The 14,891-nt window shown below is 48.9% G+C and overlaps 1 protein-coding gene across 3 annotated transcripts; it reads right to left on the reverse strand.

Annotated features, from left to right (window-relative positions):
- Positions 1–5,054: 5,054 nt before the first annotated feature.
- RAPSN (receptor associated protein of the synapse) lies at positions 5,055–14,891 on the reverse strand. 3 transcript variants are annotated; one of them, XM_036859167.1, is made up of 8 exons: positions 14,526–14,717; positions 13,611–13,949; positions 8,443–8,601; positions 7,791–7,889; positions 7,592–7,714; positions 7,040–7,093; positions 5,814–6,013; positions 5,055–5,365 (listed from the first exon to the last, which is right to left on the reverse strand). In XM_036859167.1, the coding sequence occupies exons 1-8, from the start codon at positions 14,715–14,717 to the stop codon at positions 5,293–5,295; spliced, it is 1,239 nt and encodes a 412-aa protein (XP_036715062.1). In that variant the 3' UTR covers positions 5,055–5,292. The 3 variants fall into 3 exon arrangements, with proteins under 3 accessions (XP_036715062.1, XP_036715063.1, XP_036715064.1); XM_036859168.1 differs by lacking the exon at positions 7,040–7,093 and having other exon boundaries at positions 14,526–14,891; XM_036859169.1 differs by lacking the exon at positions 8,443–8,601.

Here is a 14,891-nt window from a genome sequence, read left to right on the forward strand (position 1 = left end):
AGACTCCTTCTCCAAGTCCTGACTCTTGGCGGAATTAGCTTGGGCCAGTTGCCACAGCGAAACTGCTCCTCCGACTTAAAAGATGAAGCCGAGGCCGCAGGACCCGCCCCCACAGCTCCTGAAACGTTCCCGCCCTCGTCCTGTTGATGCCGGCGCGAGAGGCGAATTCGCTATTGGCTGGCACGAGCAGTGGGGCGGGGCCTGAGTAACAAATGGAAAGGGGAGGGAGAAAAGACGACAGTCCCCCGCAGGGCCCTTGGGAAATGTAGTCCTAATCTGGCGGGTAACGGAAAGGGTGACTTTGAAGGGGGTTTTCAACCTCAAAATCTGGCCCAGTTAGGAATTAGGGGATTCCCTAAAGTGGGTGGGCCTCGTCCAATCAGTTGAAGGCCTGAATAGAACAAAAACCTGACCATCCCCCTAGATAGAGGGGCCTCCTCCTGCCTGACGGCCTTGAGCTGGGACATGGGTCTTTTCCAGGCTTGGGACTTGAACTGAAATATCATCTCTTATAGGGTCTTGTGTCTGCTAGCTTTCAGACTAGAATTTACACCATCAGCTCTACTGGTCCTCAGGCCTTCTGATTCAGACTGGAACTAAACCATCAGCATTCCTGGGTTTTCAGTTTGCCAACTTACCCAACAGACCATGGAGATTTCCCAACTCCATAATTGTGTGAGCCAATTCCTTATAATAAATCTCTTTATATATATTATATATGACTCCTATTGGATCTGTTCCTCTGGAGAACCCTGATGAATATACTTCTTAGAGTCTGTTATTGTGAAAAATGTTAAATATATTAAAAAGTTGAGAGAATAGACAATGAGTGCCTGTATATCTTTCACCGAGATTCACTAATTGATTACATTTTGCATTTGCTTTTGCTCTGTTTGGGTATGTGTGTTTTTCTGGACCATTTCAAAGTAAGTTGAAGACAGCATGACACTTCACCTCTAATATTTCAGCTTGTGTCTCCTAAGAGTAAAGACCTTCTAATACGTAACTACAACACATTATAGCATAATATATTGTCATACCTAAAGAATTTAATATATTGATGCAATAATATCTAATATATAATCCATATTAAAATTTCTCCAGTCATCTCCAAAACATTCCTTACAGCCTTTAAAAAAAAATCCTGTATCAAGTCAAGGATCATACACTGCATTCAGTTGTCAGGTCTCTTTAGCCTCCTTTAGTCTGGAACAGTCCCCCAACCTTTTTTGGTCTTTCATGACATCAACATTTTTGAAGCATCCAGGCCAGTTGTCTTGTGTAGTCTGTTCTCAACACAGCAACCAAAGGAATTATTTTAAAGCCTCATCAGATCATGTCACTCCTCTGCTCAAAACCCTGCAGCAGCTGCGAGACTCACTCAGAGTAAAAGTCAAGGTCCCTACAACGGCCCCAGGTCCCTACAAAGGCCCCAGGTCCCTACAAAGGCCCAGGGCGCTTGCAGGTTTTTGCTCTCCCACGATTTTCTCCAGGACCTCGACTCCCACTCCTTTCCTCCCTGCTCACAGTTACAGGGCTCCTTGCTGCTCCGTGACCAGGCCAGGCCAGCTCCTATCTTGGACTCTGTTCCATTCTCCTGGAATGTTCTTTCCAGGATATTTTCTTGCTTCACTCCCTTACCTTTGCTCCTTCAAGTCTTTGCTCAAATACCTCCTTCTCGTCCAGACCCACACTCACAGCCTTTTAATGCTGCAGCCTGCCCTGCTGGGTCCCTCCTGTCCCCACGCTCCTTAACCCCTTACCCTGTGCTGCTCTTTTTTTTTTTTAATTATATATTTTTAGTTTGAAAATAATCTCAAACCTAAAGAAAAGTTGCAAATACAGTGCAAATAATTTTTTTTCTTGCATCATTTGAGGGGAAATTGCTGACGGGATACCACATCACCTCAAATACTTTGGTGGGAATTTCCTACAATCAAGGACATTTTCATACTTAAGCACAATACAACCTTCAATATCAGGAAGTTAACCTTGATATGTTTCTAGCATTTAATCCTCAGATTCCATTCAAATTCCACTAATTGTCCCAATAATGTCCTTCACAGCATTAAAGGACATACTGGATCCGGACTTGGATCCAGTCCAGAATCAAGACCAGAATTAGGCATTGTATTTAGTTGTAGTTCTTTCGTTTCTTTCAATCTGGAATTGTTTCTCAGTCTTTCCTTGGCTTCATGACCTTGACACTTTTGAAGATTACAGTTACTCTGTAGAATATTTCTAAATTTGTGTTTATCTGGTGTCTCCTCATGATTTTACATTCAGGTGATTCATCTTTGCAGGAATATCACAAAAGAGATGCTGAGTTTCTCACTCCATTCATTCAGGTAGCAGTTGATTTCATTTTGTCCCATTACTGGAGATGTTAACCTTTCTCACTTGATTAATCTCGTATCTGCAAACCTTCTCCACTGTGAGGTTAATTGTTTTCCCCTTGAAATTAATAAGTATTTTGTGGGGAAGTACTTTGGAACTATGTAAATATCCCATTCTTCTTCATCAAATTTTTAATTTATTCATTTATTTATTTACATCAGTATGGATTCTTGTTTTATCCAATAAATCATTGCTATGGACTGAATGTTTGTATCCCCACCTCCAAATTCATACGCTGAAGCTCTAACCCTCAATGTAAGGTATTTGGAGATGGGACCTTTGGGAGGTAATTAGGGTTCAATTAGGTCATGAGGGTGGGGACCTCATGATGGGATCAGTGACCTTATAAGAAGAGGAAGAGAGGAAGATCTTGCTCTCTCCCTCTCTATACATAAGCACAGAGAAAACGCCATGTGAAGACACAGTGAGAAAGTGGCTGTCTGCAAGCCAGGAAGAGGGCCTCACCAGGAACCAACCCTGCTGGCACCTTGATCTTGTACTTCCAATCTCCAAAACTGTGAGAAAATAAATTTCAATTGTTTTAGCCACCCAGTGTATGGTATTGTGTTATGGCAGCCTGAGCTGATTAAGACAGTCATTATTAATGGGCCAGTGGGAGCCCATTCATTCTGGCTCCTGTGTCCCTTTGGGTTATCTTCATCATTCTTTCAGCTTTCTTTGCTTTCTGACATAAGATATTCCAGGTTCATTTTGTACTTTCCGTGGTCCAGGCCTAGAATCAGCCATTTCTCCAAAGAGTCTTGGTTCTATTAGTGGAACATGGTATTTAGAAGCCAATATCTGGGCGCTAGATGTGCTCATTGTTACTGGCATGTCACTCCCAGGCACGAGTGTTTGCGCACACACACACACACGCACATTTGTAACTATATTTATTTCTCTATTAAGTTATATATTTAGAAATCCAGTAGTTCACACTAATCTCTACAATTCCAATTCAATATGACTGGGTCCCTTTGGTTTTCTCCCTTTCCTTATTTGTAACTCTCTTCTTCCATAGTGACCTGTCACCCATTACCTTTAATATGTTTACTTATTTGATCAACGCTTCTATGTAATCAAATTCTCATTGCCACTCCCTTCCAGGCACAGATCTTTCTTCAATCCAAATGCCCCAAGTGCATGCCCTATTTGCTCTACTCAAGCTCTGACAGGGAATTCCCTGGTAGTCCAGTGGTAAGGACTCTGCACTTTCACTGCTGAGGGTGCGGGTTCGCTCCCTCATCAGGGAACTAGGATCCCACAAGCCACGTGGCTCTGCCAAAAAGTTAAAAAAAAAAGAATGAAAGAAAGCTCTCACACCTCACACCCAACCTTCTCCCACTTGGGTGTCTCCTTAGCCCACTTAGGCCCCAACAGCCCATGCCAGCTGCCCTCCTTACCTGACCTGGTCTCTGACACTCTGCACTGGACCATATCCCACCCACCACCACCACGTGGATGCTCTCCTCACTTTGTTCAGGCGCCTATGCTAGGCCTTTCTCCTCCAGGGTGTCCTCATCACCCTGCTCTGACTCTGACACACCACACCAGGCTGCCCTGTGCATAGCTGCCCTCCTTGCCCTGTTCAGGCTCCAGCTCCCAGACTGCCCACCTGCATGGATGTCTGCCTCACCTTTCTTGGCCCCAATACCCAGCACCAGGCCTTGTCCTCATGTGAACTCCTTTCTCCCCTTACTTGGGCTCTTACACTCCAGGATGAGGAACCCATGTGTGTGGGGACCCTTCTCTCTCCACACAGGCTCTACCTCCCCACACTGGGGCTTCCCTTGTGTGGACACTCTCCTCACCTAGTTGGGCTCCGATATCCCACACCAGGTCACCCCTCCACATGGATGCCTGTCTTGCTCTGTCCCACCTAATGGTTTTAGGACTGACAAGAAGAGAAGGGAATGAAGATGAGGAAGAGGAATGCTGCTCTATTCTTTATTGTTCCAAAGCACTTATCACTTTTGTATTAGTCTGCTAGTTTTTGCCATTAGCTTCACCATAACAAAATACCACAGACTGGGTGGCTTAAACAACAGAAATGTATTTCCTCACAGTTCTGGTGGTTGGGAGGTCCAACATCAAGGTGCCAGGAAATCAGGTTTCTGGTGAGACCTCTCTTCCTGGCTTGCAGATGGTTGCAGTAAGACTGTGTCCTCAGTCTTTTCTCTGTGCAGCACAGAGAGAGAGAAAGCTCTCTGGTGTTTTCCCCTCTTCTTATGAGGACACAAGTCCTAACAGATTAGGGCCCCATCCTCATGACCTCATTTAACCCTAATTACCTCCTTAAAGGCCCTGTCTCCTGATATAGTCATGATGGGGGTTAGGGTTTCAACACATGAATCTGGGGGACACAATTCCGTCCATAACATCTTTCTAACAGGCTTTCTACGTTGCTGGTTTACTATGTTTACTGTTCATCACATCTTCCTCTCCAGCCCTGCATGTCAGCATTTAAAGGTGCTCCTCACCTGCAGTATCTTGCCTCTGGCTCACGGTGGTGGCCCCAAAACCTGGAAGGGCAGCTGGAGGAACTCCTACATATGGGCACAGAGACACGTGTGTCTGAGGAAGCTCACATGGGGAACCTCACTCCCACTCTCCTCCACCCGTCAGACCTCGGGCAGGGAAAATCAGAATTGCTGGGACCAGGTACAAACGGTTTATTTTTCTGTAAAGATCAAAGTACAAAGGGGTGGGGGAGGGCAGCTGGGCCTGGAGGAGCAGCAGTAGGCAGGCCCCAGGCCCTGGCTGAGGCCAGAGGAGGCCCTGGAGGCTGCCCCAGGAGCAAACAGGCACTGGAGGCGCAGCTGGTCAGGGCGGCCTCCAGCGTGAGGCTAGAGAAGAAGCAGGGGAGGCGAGGCAGAAGCCCACGACCTGATGGGGTCACACAAAGCCAGGCTTCATGGATGACCGGTGGCAGTTGGGGCAGCTCCGTGTCCCGTTGTTCTGCAGGCACCTTGGGAAGCAAAGGGCCCTGTCCACTCAGCGGGCCTGTCCTCCGATCCTGGGCCTGGCCCTCTCTCCTCCCCACTCCTCTGCAGGTGCAGGAGGTATCCACAGCCCCCAGGCTCCTGCCAGCAGCCCTGCCGGCCCCTCGCACTCTGCCTGGGGAGGCCTCCAGGGCAGAGCCTGGGCTGGGAGTCAGGAGGTTGTGATGGAGGCAGCTCTGGCCCTGGGCATCTAAATCCCATGACCTTTGAGATGCCTCTCTGGTCCTCTTTGGGGAGAATAATAGAATATCCACCTCATAGGGCTGCTGGGAGGATTCAATGAGTTAATAGGAAACGCTTAGAACAGGCATAGGATGCCAAAAGCACTGTGTAAGTCTTTGCTGTTCGTATTACTATTGTGACGAGGCCCCAGAGAGGCCCCGAGTGCCTCGTGCCCACCGGCGGAGCACTCACCTGAGGTGGAAGATGTGGGAGCAGGGCAGAGCCTGCAGCCGGCTATTCTTCTCGCCTATGGACTCGCCGCACAGGCCGCAGTAGAGCTCTGTCTCCTCCACGCACTCGTGGAAGCGCACGACGTGGGCGCGCAGCTCCCGCTGCAAACCTCTGCTGCGGTAGATGCTCTCGCTCAGGCAGTGCAGCTTGAGCTGGCCCAGCTGGGGCCGGTGCGGCCAGGAGAGCGGGACGTGGGGATGAGACAAGTCAGTGCTAGTGAGCAGCTGCCCTGCTTCCCTCCTTGCCCAGTCCAAGAAGCTGTCCCCACAGGGCCACCGGGTGGTCAGTACACAGGGGTCCTGTCTTGGCTGCATCCCTGCCTTGCTGGTGGGCCTAGGAAAAACGTCTTGCCCTCTCTGGGCCTTGGTTTCCCCTCACGCAGAAAGGTAGGTGAGATGGGTGATCCTTACTCCTAGAACCCGCTGGGGACTCCATGTTTTTGAAGGATTTTATTGACCAAACCTGCTGCACTGACTTCATAATAATTAATTTTCTTTCCTGTCTTTGTTAATTAAATACACACAGCAGCTCATCAGCACTTCTGAAGAGCCCGCGATATCTGAGTAAACCGGAGCAGCTATCATCCAGCCAAGGCACATATATCTGGCATGTTAACTGGACTGTAGACCTGATCCCTGAGAAATGCACATCTTCTAGAAGACTTTGAGAAACACTGAGGTTATTTTCAACATTTAAAGGTTTGGATATGATTATCAAATCTGGAGAGGCCACATATACTATGAAAGGAACACGGGCTTTGGAGTTAAGACAGACCAGTTAACCAGGTGTGGGACCTTGAGCACATCTCTGAGCCTCACTTTCCTCATCTGTAAAATGGGGCTTGCTGTACCCACCTTGCAGGGAGCCAGTGAGGCCTGGAACCGATACCTAGAAGAGCCCTGTGATGCCCACCTCTGTATGAGTGGAGGCCACTGTTAGGAGTTTTAATGACCATCAAGACACCTCTGAGTAATTCTGATATCCCCTGAGCTATGGAATTCTTGCCCTGCCCTCCGAAGTGCTCTCTGGGTGGAAGAGAAACAGCCAGGGTCTGGGAATGATGGGGGCAGCTCCTGGAGATCAGGAGGGGCTCAGGGCATGAGCAGGCTCCGGGGGGCCTCCCCATGCACCCAAGATCCCACCTTGGGCTCTTGACTCCAGACCCAGCAGACGGACTCAGTTCTGACCTTGTTCCCCACCTCCTCGGCCAGGTCCTGGGCTCTCTCAATGGCATCCAGAGCCTGGAAGGTGAGCACAGGCCAGAGCTGCAGGCAGAGCTGTCTGACAGAGGCCTTGGCTCACAGGGAAGGAAGGGGTAGGGAGGGGTGGGTCTGGGGAGGGCAGCACCGCTGGGCAGCTGCCCTGTGTGTGAAGGTAAGAGGAAAAGGCTGGGGTACAGTCACCAGAGCTGCCTCAGTTTACTCAGACATAAAATGGGAAGAACATTCCTATTTCACGAGGTGTCGTGAAATCATAGGAGGCAGTTAAAGTGTCCTGAGTGCAAACCCCAGGCCTGGCCCTTTACTAGCTGTTTGACTGGGCAAGTCATGGACCTTCTCTGAGCCTGGAAAATGATCTAGAATCCCCTGGCCTCATGGGACTGGGGTGAGGCTGATGTTAGACAAAGTGTCTGAAGGAGTCCAGCCCAGAACCAGACCCACACATTGTTGGTTGACCTACTGGTCTCAAGTGGGAGCACTGGGGAGAGCTGGGGGCTGCAGGAAAGGGGTCCACCTCACCTTGTCCAGCGCCTTCCTGGCCACCCAGCACTTGGCCACACCCAGCAGCACCTGTACCTGCCCCAGGCGGTTTCCAATCTCGGTCATGATGCTCATGGCAGAGTCGTACCTAGGGAAGGCTGTCTGCACAGCCAGGTCAGGGGTGGAGTCAGGCCAGGCCAGGCTCGCACCACCTCCCCCTGCATCCCAGTGACCTCACCTCCAGGTCCCCACGGCTCCGGTGGATGTCAGCAAAGCAGAGCAGGCAGAGTGCCTGCAGTGGCCGGTCCCCATGCTGCAGTGCAATCTTCATAGACTCCTGTGACAGAGGCCGGTCACTCAGACCCGCTCATCTGCCCCCCACCACTGGGGTGCCTTCACCCATTGGGCCCCTCTGATGGGCAGTCCAGGGTCACCAACATCCTCAGAGCCCAATACACCTTTCATGGTGCTGAGGCCCATGCACTGAACCACTGAGGTCTTACAGCACAGGAAACTGAGGCTCTGAGAACAGAAGTGACTTGACCAAGGTCACCAGGTTATTAAGTGGCAAAGTTGGGATTCGAACCCAGATCAGTAGAACTCCAGAAACTGGCTCTCTTCCTACCTAAAGTGCCCCATAAGGGCACTTTTTCTGGCAGGGGTGGGCGGCAGTGGGAAGTGCCCTCCCCTGAAAACAGACTAGAAGGGAATGAGGTTTGGGGCAGGGGGACTGGGGAACAAACACATCCTTCAGGGGCACAGCTGTAGAGAGGAGGGGCCAGGGGCAAGGCTTGGGGGCCTCAGTGGGCTGAGTTGGCAGGAAGAGGCCCTGGGCCCAGACCCCGCCTACACTACCACCCTCTAACTGCCCCCCTTCCCTGCTGCCCCACCTCACAGCACTCCATGGCACTGCCCAGGTGGCCCAGCAGGCGATACGCCACAGCCATGTGGTACTGGCTCATGGCCCGGTACTTGAGGCTCCAGCCTTTGCCATAGTCGTTGACGAGCTCTGCAGCCTTGCAGGGGAAGAACAGGGCTTTCTCGTAGTCCTGCAGGGGACACAGGGAGGGGGTGGGATGGGAGGGGGCGCACTGAGTGGCAGGAGCTGCCCCTAAGAGGAGCGCTCCACTGCGTGTTCATTCATTCATTCATTCATTCTGGCGTCCAGGGAAAGAGTGATCCAGACAGAGGGAACAGCCAGTGCTAAGGTGTGGGCTCCATGAACACAGGGGTTTTCATGTGGTTTGCCGATGTATGGCAAGAGCCTAGCACAGTTCCTGGCACTTAGTAGATGCACAGTAAGTATTTAATGAATGAATGAATGAGAAGGAAGAAAATACAGTTGGCTTCTCCACTCACCCAGTCCCAGTTGGGCCCCTCGGCTTCAGAGACACACAGAAGGGTGGTGGTGGGGATATCAGAGCCCACTCCAACCCCACTGGAGTTTGCCTCCTGGCACCCAGTCGTCACTGAATGTTCGGTGACTGCCAGCACAGTCAGCTCAAAGAACATTGGGACAGACTCACTGAGGCAAAGAAATCATCCTCTCACCCTTTCTTTCTCCTCAGGCTTCCAAATGTCTTCTCAACGTGTCCGTTATGAGCACATGAGCTCACCTTATGCACCATTAAGAAAACAGAAGAGGGACTTCCCTGGTGGCGCAGTGGTTAAGAATTCGCCTGCCAATGCAGGGGCCCTGGTCCAGGAAGATCCCACATGCCGCAGAGCAACTAAGCCCGTGCACCACAACTACTGAGCCCGCACGCCACAACTACTTAACCTGTGCACCACAACTACTGAAGCCCGCGTGCCTAGAGCCCGTGCTCCACAACAAGAGAAGCCACCGCAATGAGAAGCCTGCGCACCACAACGAAGAGTAGCCCCCGCTCGCTGCAACTAGAGAAAGCCCGCGTGAAGCAACAAAGACCCAACGCAGCCATAAATAAATAAATAAATAAATAAATAAATAAATAATTTTTAAAAAAGAGAAGAAAATCAGAGAGGAGCTCCCTTATCCACCTTATCCATCAAACCCACCAGATCTGTTCCCACTCTGCCTCCTTCCTGCTACTCCCTGCTCCTATCAAATTAAATATGACCCCCTCCATGTGGGCTCTGGAACCCCCTCCCCAGTCTCTTTCTACTGAATCATTCCTATCAGTGTAAAATCACAGCCTGGCATTTCTTATCTCATTTGAAAACAAAAATAAAAATCAAATAACCTTCTTTGACCTCATGTCCCATTTAGCTACAGCCCCACTTCTCTGTTCTTTTTTGTAGAAAACCTATTTGAATTTTTATTTAATATCTAACAAGTTAATATGACCAAAAGAGAACTCTCAGTAACCCTAATAAAAACCTGTTCCTAACATACTTAATTTGTACTATGTACTTTTTATTAATTAATTTATTATTTATTTATTTATTTTTGGCTGCATCGGGTCTTAGCTGTGGCACGTGGGATCCTCGTTGGGGCATGCGGACTCTCGGTTGCGGCACGCATGCGGGAACTAGCTCCCCGACCAGGGATCGAACCCGGGGGCCCCCGCATTGGGAGCACGGAGTCTCACCTGGACCACCAGGGAAGTCCCTACTATGTACTTTTTGATTTGAAGCCATGTAAATGCTTTACAGACTTTAAAATATTAAATTTAATTTTAAAAACCCTAAAAATAGAAAATGGAAACAAATGACCTTAACTGTATATCATTATATTAATATTATAATCAATTCTAATCATAAGTATATATTATAATACAATCAAGGTATATTATAATATTATATCATAGTATATTATGATTGTTTTATAATATATATTAATATATTATATATTATATATGTTATATATGAATATAGCCATACAGAAAAGTTATTATTTCAAAGGACCTTAAAATATATACTTGAACAGTTCAGCCATAGTGGGATATATTATAAAGACAAAAGAATGGCAAAGAAATCAAACCTCATTCGTCATTTTTTTTTTTTTTTGAGTAAGACAATATTGGTGTTGTCTTTTGAAATTATTTTATGTACTTTGTAGGATAAAGTAAATATTTAGAAACCAAGATTTTCAGTCTAAGAGAAAAGAGAATCAAGTCTGAAATGAATCAAGGCAAATCCTGAAACATTGGATTTGAACTGGAAGTATCAGTATACAGTCCAGTTGTCCTCACAACGGGAGAGATTTAGTACCAACAACAACCCAGTAGCCACGAGCATCCTGAGAGCCCACGTTTGGTCTTTAAATACCATTTCCTACTAAAAAAGGACCCGGAGGAATGGCTGGCTCCAGGTTTGGAGCAGGAAATAGAGTGGGCCCTCTGTATTAGAGGGTTCCACATCCTTGAACTCAACCAACCGAGGGTTGAAAATGTTGGGGGGAAAAAAATCCAGAAAGTTCCGAAAAAGCAAAACTTGAATTTGCCACACACCAGTTTATATTTACATAGCATTTACATTGTATTAGGTATTGTAAATAATCTAAAGATGATTTAAAGTATGGGGTGGAGGGAATGTATGTAGATTTTATGCAAATACTACACCATTTTATATAAGAGACTTGAGCATTCCCGGATTTTGGTGTCCTGGGGGATCCTGGAACCAGTCCTCCGCAGATACCGAGGGACGACAGTACACAAAATGAGTGTGGGACAGGCTATTGTGCCAGAAAACAAGAATGCTTTCCTTCAAAGACTAAATGAAGTCTCATCAAAAGGACACAGGAGGCATATTGAAGAGAATTCCACTGACTAAAATTAAGATAATATGAGCATCAAAAGGAACAATGATTGCAACTGACTGACGAGTACTGAATATTTTTTTAAATCCATGATTTCACAACGATACTCCAAAAAGAGGAAGCAAAACAAGTAAGTGTGATCATTGAAGGCAACTATCACATCAACTCATTATTCTGGAAAGTGGTAATTAAAGGAAAGGGAAAAAGTATTTATTCTGCCTTTCCTTAAGGAACTGTATTTCAGAGTAATCAACTAGCTCCAATTAATGAGCGAAAGTTCTTCCTTATAGAAAAATCCCAGCTAATAATTGCAGAAGGCATGATAGAACTTGGAAATCACCATTTCATGAGAGTTGAAATGAAAGAATTGATTCAGGCAACAAACATCAATGGATGCTCAAACCATTACGGAAAATGTTGTTGCAGAACTGAATATTCACAGCCGAAGTGTCACCCCACAAGTTAACCTACTGGTCGTGAAAGGAAGACGGCAAAGCTGAAAACAGTGGGATCAGGTGGTCACTCCCTTAACTACCGATATGATGTAATATGAAGCACGCAGCCTCGCTTGTATAGTATTCTCACCAAAAATGCGTGATCTAAATCTTACCAAGTCATTATGTAAGTTCAAGTTCATAGAGAGTAATGGAGACAAAGAAACAACTTACATGACTCCTTGAGGAAGCAATGAGACAAAGAGATGGAACATTCTACAAGGCAATTAATCCGGCTTCTTCAATAAACCATGGAAAATAAAGGGAAGGGTAGGAATTTTCCATAGAAAGAGACTTGGGAGACATAATAACCACTGTAATGTGTGGTTCTTGTTTGTGTTCCAATTCAAACAAGCCGAGGATAAAGGCATATTTTCAGGATAAGTAGAGAAATTTAAGAGATAATTGTTCACTGGTGTGTGTGATAAATAGTATTGTGATTACGTAAGAAAGTGTCCTTATATCAGAAAATGGTCTTTTTTTTTTTTTCCAGAAATGCATACAGAATTACTTCGGGGTAAAATATCATGATGTCTATAATTTTGTATCACAACACTTCAGTGAAAAATATGTAAGTCAAATATGGCAAAATATTAAGAATCGTTAAATCTAAGTAGTGGGTATATGGAGATTCATTATATTATTCTCTCTGCTTTCCTGCATGGTTAATTTTCTTCATAATAAAAGAGGTTATAAAACACCCCTATCCCTCTCCAATCCTACTGCATCTCACTGAATGGCTTCCCCATACATCTAGTTGCTGAAAACAAAATCCTCAGTGTGATCGTGGATGACTCTCACTACCTCATACTTCCACCTCTGATCCCTCAGCATTTACACTCTCCAGGATTTGTTAAGCAACTACTATGTGCCAGGCACTAACATCCCCCACGGGCCAAGCACAGCCTAGATGCCTAGGGGGAAAGAGAGCAAATGCTCAGGACCAAAAGCCTGAGGTCACTGACCCCATCAGTTTCTTCCCAATCTGCCATCTCCCTTCCCCCTTACCTCTCTGACCCCACCACCGCCTACCTTCTTCTCACACACCTGCTGCAGCCATGCTGGCCTCCATCCTTCCTGGAACATACTGGGTAAGGTCCCCCAAGGGCAGAGCTGTGCTTTAACTGTTCCCTCTTTTTCATTCTTTTGCCAGATTTCTGCATGGCTCACCCTGTCATCTCCTCCAAGTCATCAGACATCACCTCTACAAGGCCTTCCATCCACCCTGTTTGAAATTGCAACACGTCATCCTCAGCACTTCCAACCCCCTTTCCCTGCTCGTCTTTTTCCTAGGCACTTTCCACCATGCTGTATACTTGATTTGCTGATTGCATTTATTTGTCTTTCTCCCCCAGCTAGAATGCAAGGTTCATGAACCCAGGGACTTGTCTGTTGTTTTCACTGCTGCACCCTAGGCCAACAGTGCCTGGGATATCATAGATGCTCAGTACATATTTGATGAATGAATCCTTACAACCACGCTATAAGGTGGGTTCCATTCTCCTTCATTTCATAGGTTCAGAGAGGAGAGGTGACTTGCCCAAGATCACACAGCAAACACGTGGCAGTACAGGTTCACAGCCTGTCCTCACATAGGAGCTTCCCATCCCCCCAGGAAGTCAGACAGATCAAGGCTTGAATTCTGGCTCTGCCCTGCCTGGCCATGTCCTTACTTCCTGGCTGTCTTTTCCCTCCCAGGCTTCCGTCTGCCTCATCCCTACCTAAATGGGAGGACTGAACCAGGTGATGCAACAGGGAGCGTGGCTCACGGGAGACTCTCGGGGAGCCCGAGCCTCTACCGCCCTCCCTGGGGGACCGGGCCCACCTTGACCTGGGCGTAGAAGCTGCCCAGGCTGCAACAGACGCGGCACTCGAGCATGGTGTCATCGTTGTTGTGGGCATAGCGCAGGGCCTTCTCGAAGCTCTCCAGGGCCTTCTGGAAGAGGCTGAGGCCCAGGAAGGCGTTGCCCATGCTCAGGCTGACCTGGCCTCCGAGCTGGGTGGCTGCCCTGGTTCCAGGCAGGCCGAGGCAGGTCTTGCAGTAGGAGATGGTCTTGTGAAACTCGCACAGCTTCTCGTTGCTGCGCGCCAGGTTCAGGTAGCTCTCCAGGAGGAAGTCGGCATCCTCCAGCTCCCGAGCCGTGTCGATCTGTACCACAGCAAACTGCCCGCCAGGGTGGCAGGCCGGGAGTGTCAGCCTGGACCCTGAGCCTTGGACCCGAGCCTCCGTCCCTCCAAGCCTCACAGCCCAAATCCTCAGGCCCAGAGCGTCCACCCCCGGCCTCAGATGCGTTCCCTGCTCCCCAGTCCCAGAAGCCCCGGAAGCTGCAGCCCAGGAGCCTCCACCTCCCAAACCCAGACCCACAGCTTTCACCTCTCCATCCTGAGCCTAGGTCTGCAGTCTCCACCACCCACCCGTCCCCAGCCTCAAACCTGGAGCCAGCGCCCCCTAGGCTCAGACTCAGAACCCCAAACAGGAAGGCTGGAACCTCAACTCTGAGACCTGGCCTTCAGCTCCCCGAACCCTGAGGCTGAGAACCTCAGTCTCAGAGCTTCAGACATCAGAGCTCAAGGCCACAGGCCCAAATCCAAAGCCAAGACCCAGTGGGTTCAGAGCCTCAGGCCCCAGCCACTAGCCTGTGGGATACAGGGGAGCCTGAGGAGGTGGGAGGCGGGCTGGGAGGCCTGGGAGAAATCCCGCCCCGGCCCCACCCTCCCAGTCCGGCCGCGGCGCTCCCACCTTCAGCATCTCCTTATAGCGGCCCATCTCCGAGTGGGCCGTGACCAGGCAGCCCAGCACGCGGAAACGCCCCACGAGGTCCGAGCTCTTCTCCAGCACCTTCGTCCACACCTGCAGCGCCTTCTCTGTCTGGTTAGACTGGTATAGCTGGAGCCCCTTCGTGATCTGCTGCTTCGTCTGGTCCTGCCCCATCCTCCCAGTGCCCCGAGCCCCCTCCAGAGAGACCTTGGTGGCTCCGTGCCTCTAGACACTCATGGCGGGGGGCCCACAGCGCCAGCTGCCCACCGAGCCCCCAGAAGGAGCAGGGCCTGGATGGAGAGCAGGCGCCACCCTGCGAACAAAGCTGGTCCGGCCGCTGTCCGCAGC

The sequence above is a fragment of the Balaenoptera musculus genome, chromosome 8 (genome assembly GCF_009873245.2).
Source record: "Balaenoptera musculus isolate JJ_BM4_2016_0621 chromosome 8, mBalMus1.pri.v3, whole genome shotgun sequence".
NCBI lineage: Eukaryota > Metazoa > Chordata > Mammalia > Artiodactyla > Balaenopteridae > Balaenoptera > Balaenoptera musculus.

Coding starts and splice junctions, on each gene's coding strand:
- RAPSN (XM_036859167.1), bottom strand. CDS start 14,717: ATGGGGCAGGACCAGACGAAGCAGCAGATCACGAAGGGGCTCCAGCTA. Junction 7,890..8,442: donor GTGCCATGGAGTGCTGTGAG/GTGGGGCAGCAG, acceptor CCTCTGTCACAG/GAGTCTATGAAGATTGCACT. Junction 5,366..5,813: donor TCCCACATCTTCCACCTCAG/GTGAGTGCTCCG, acceptor TTGCTTCCCAAG/GTGCCTGCAGAACAACGGGA.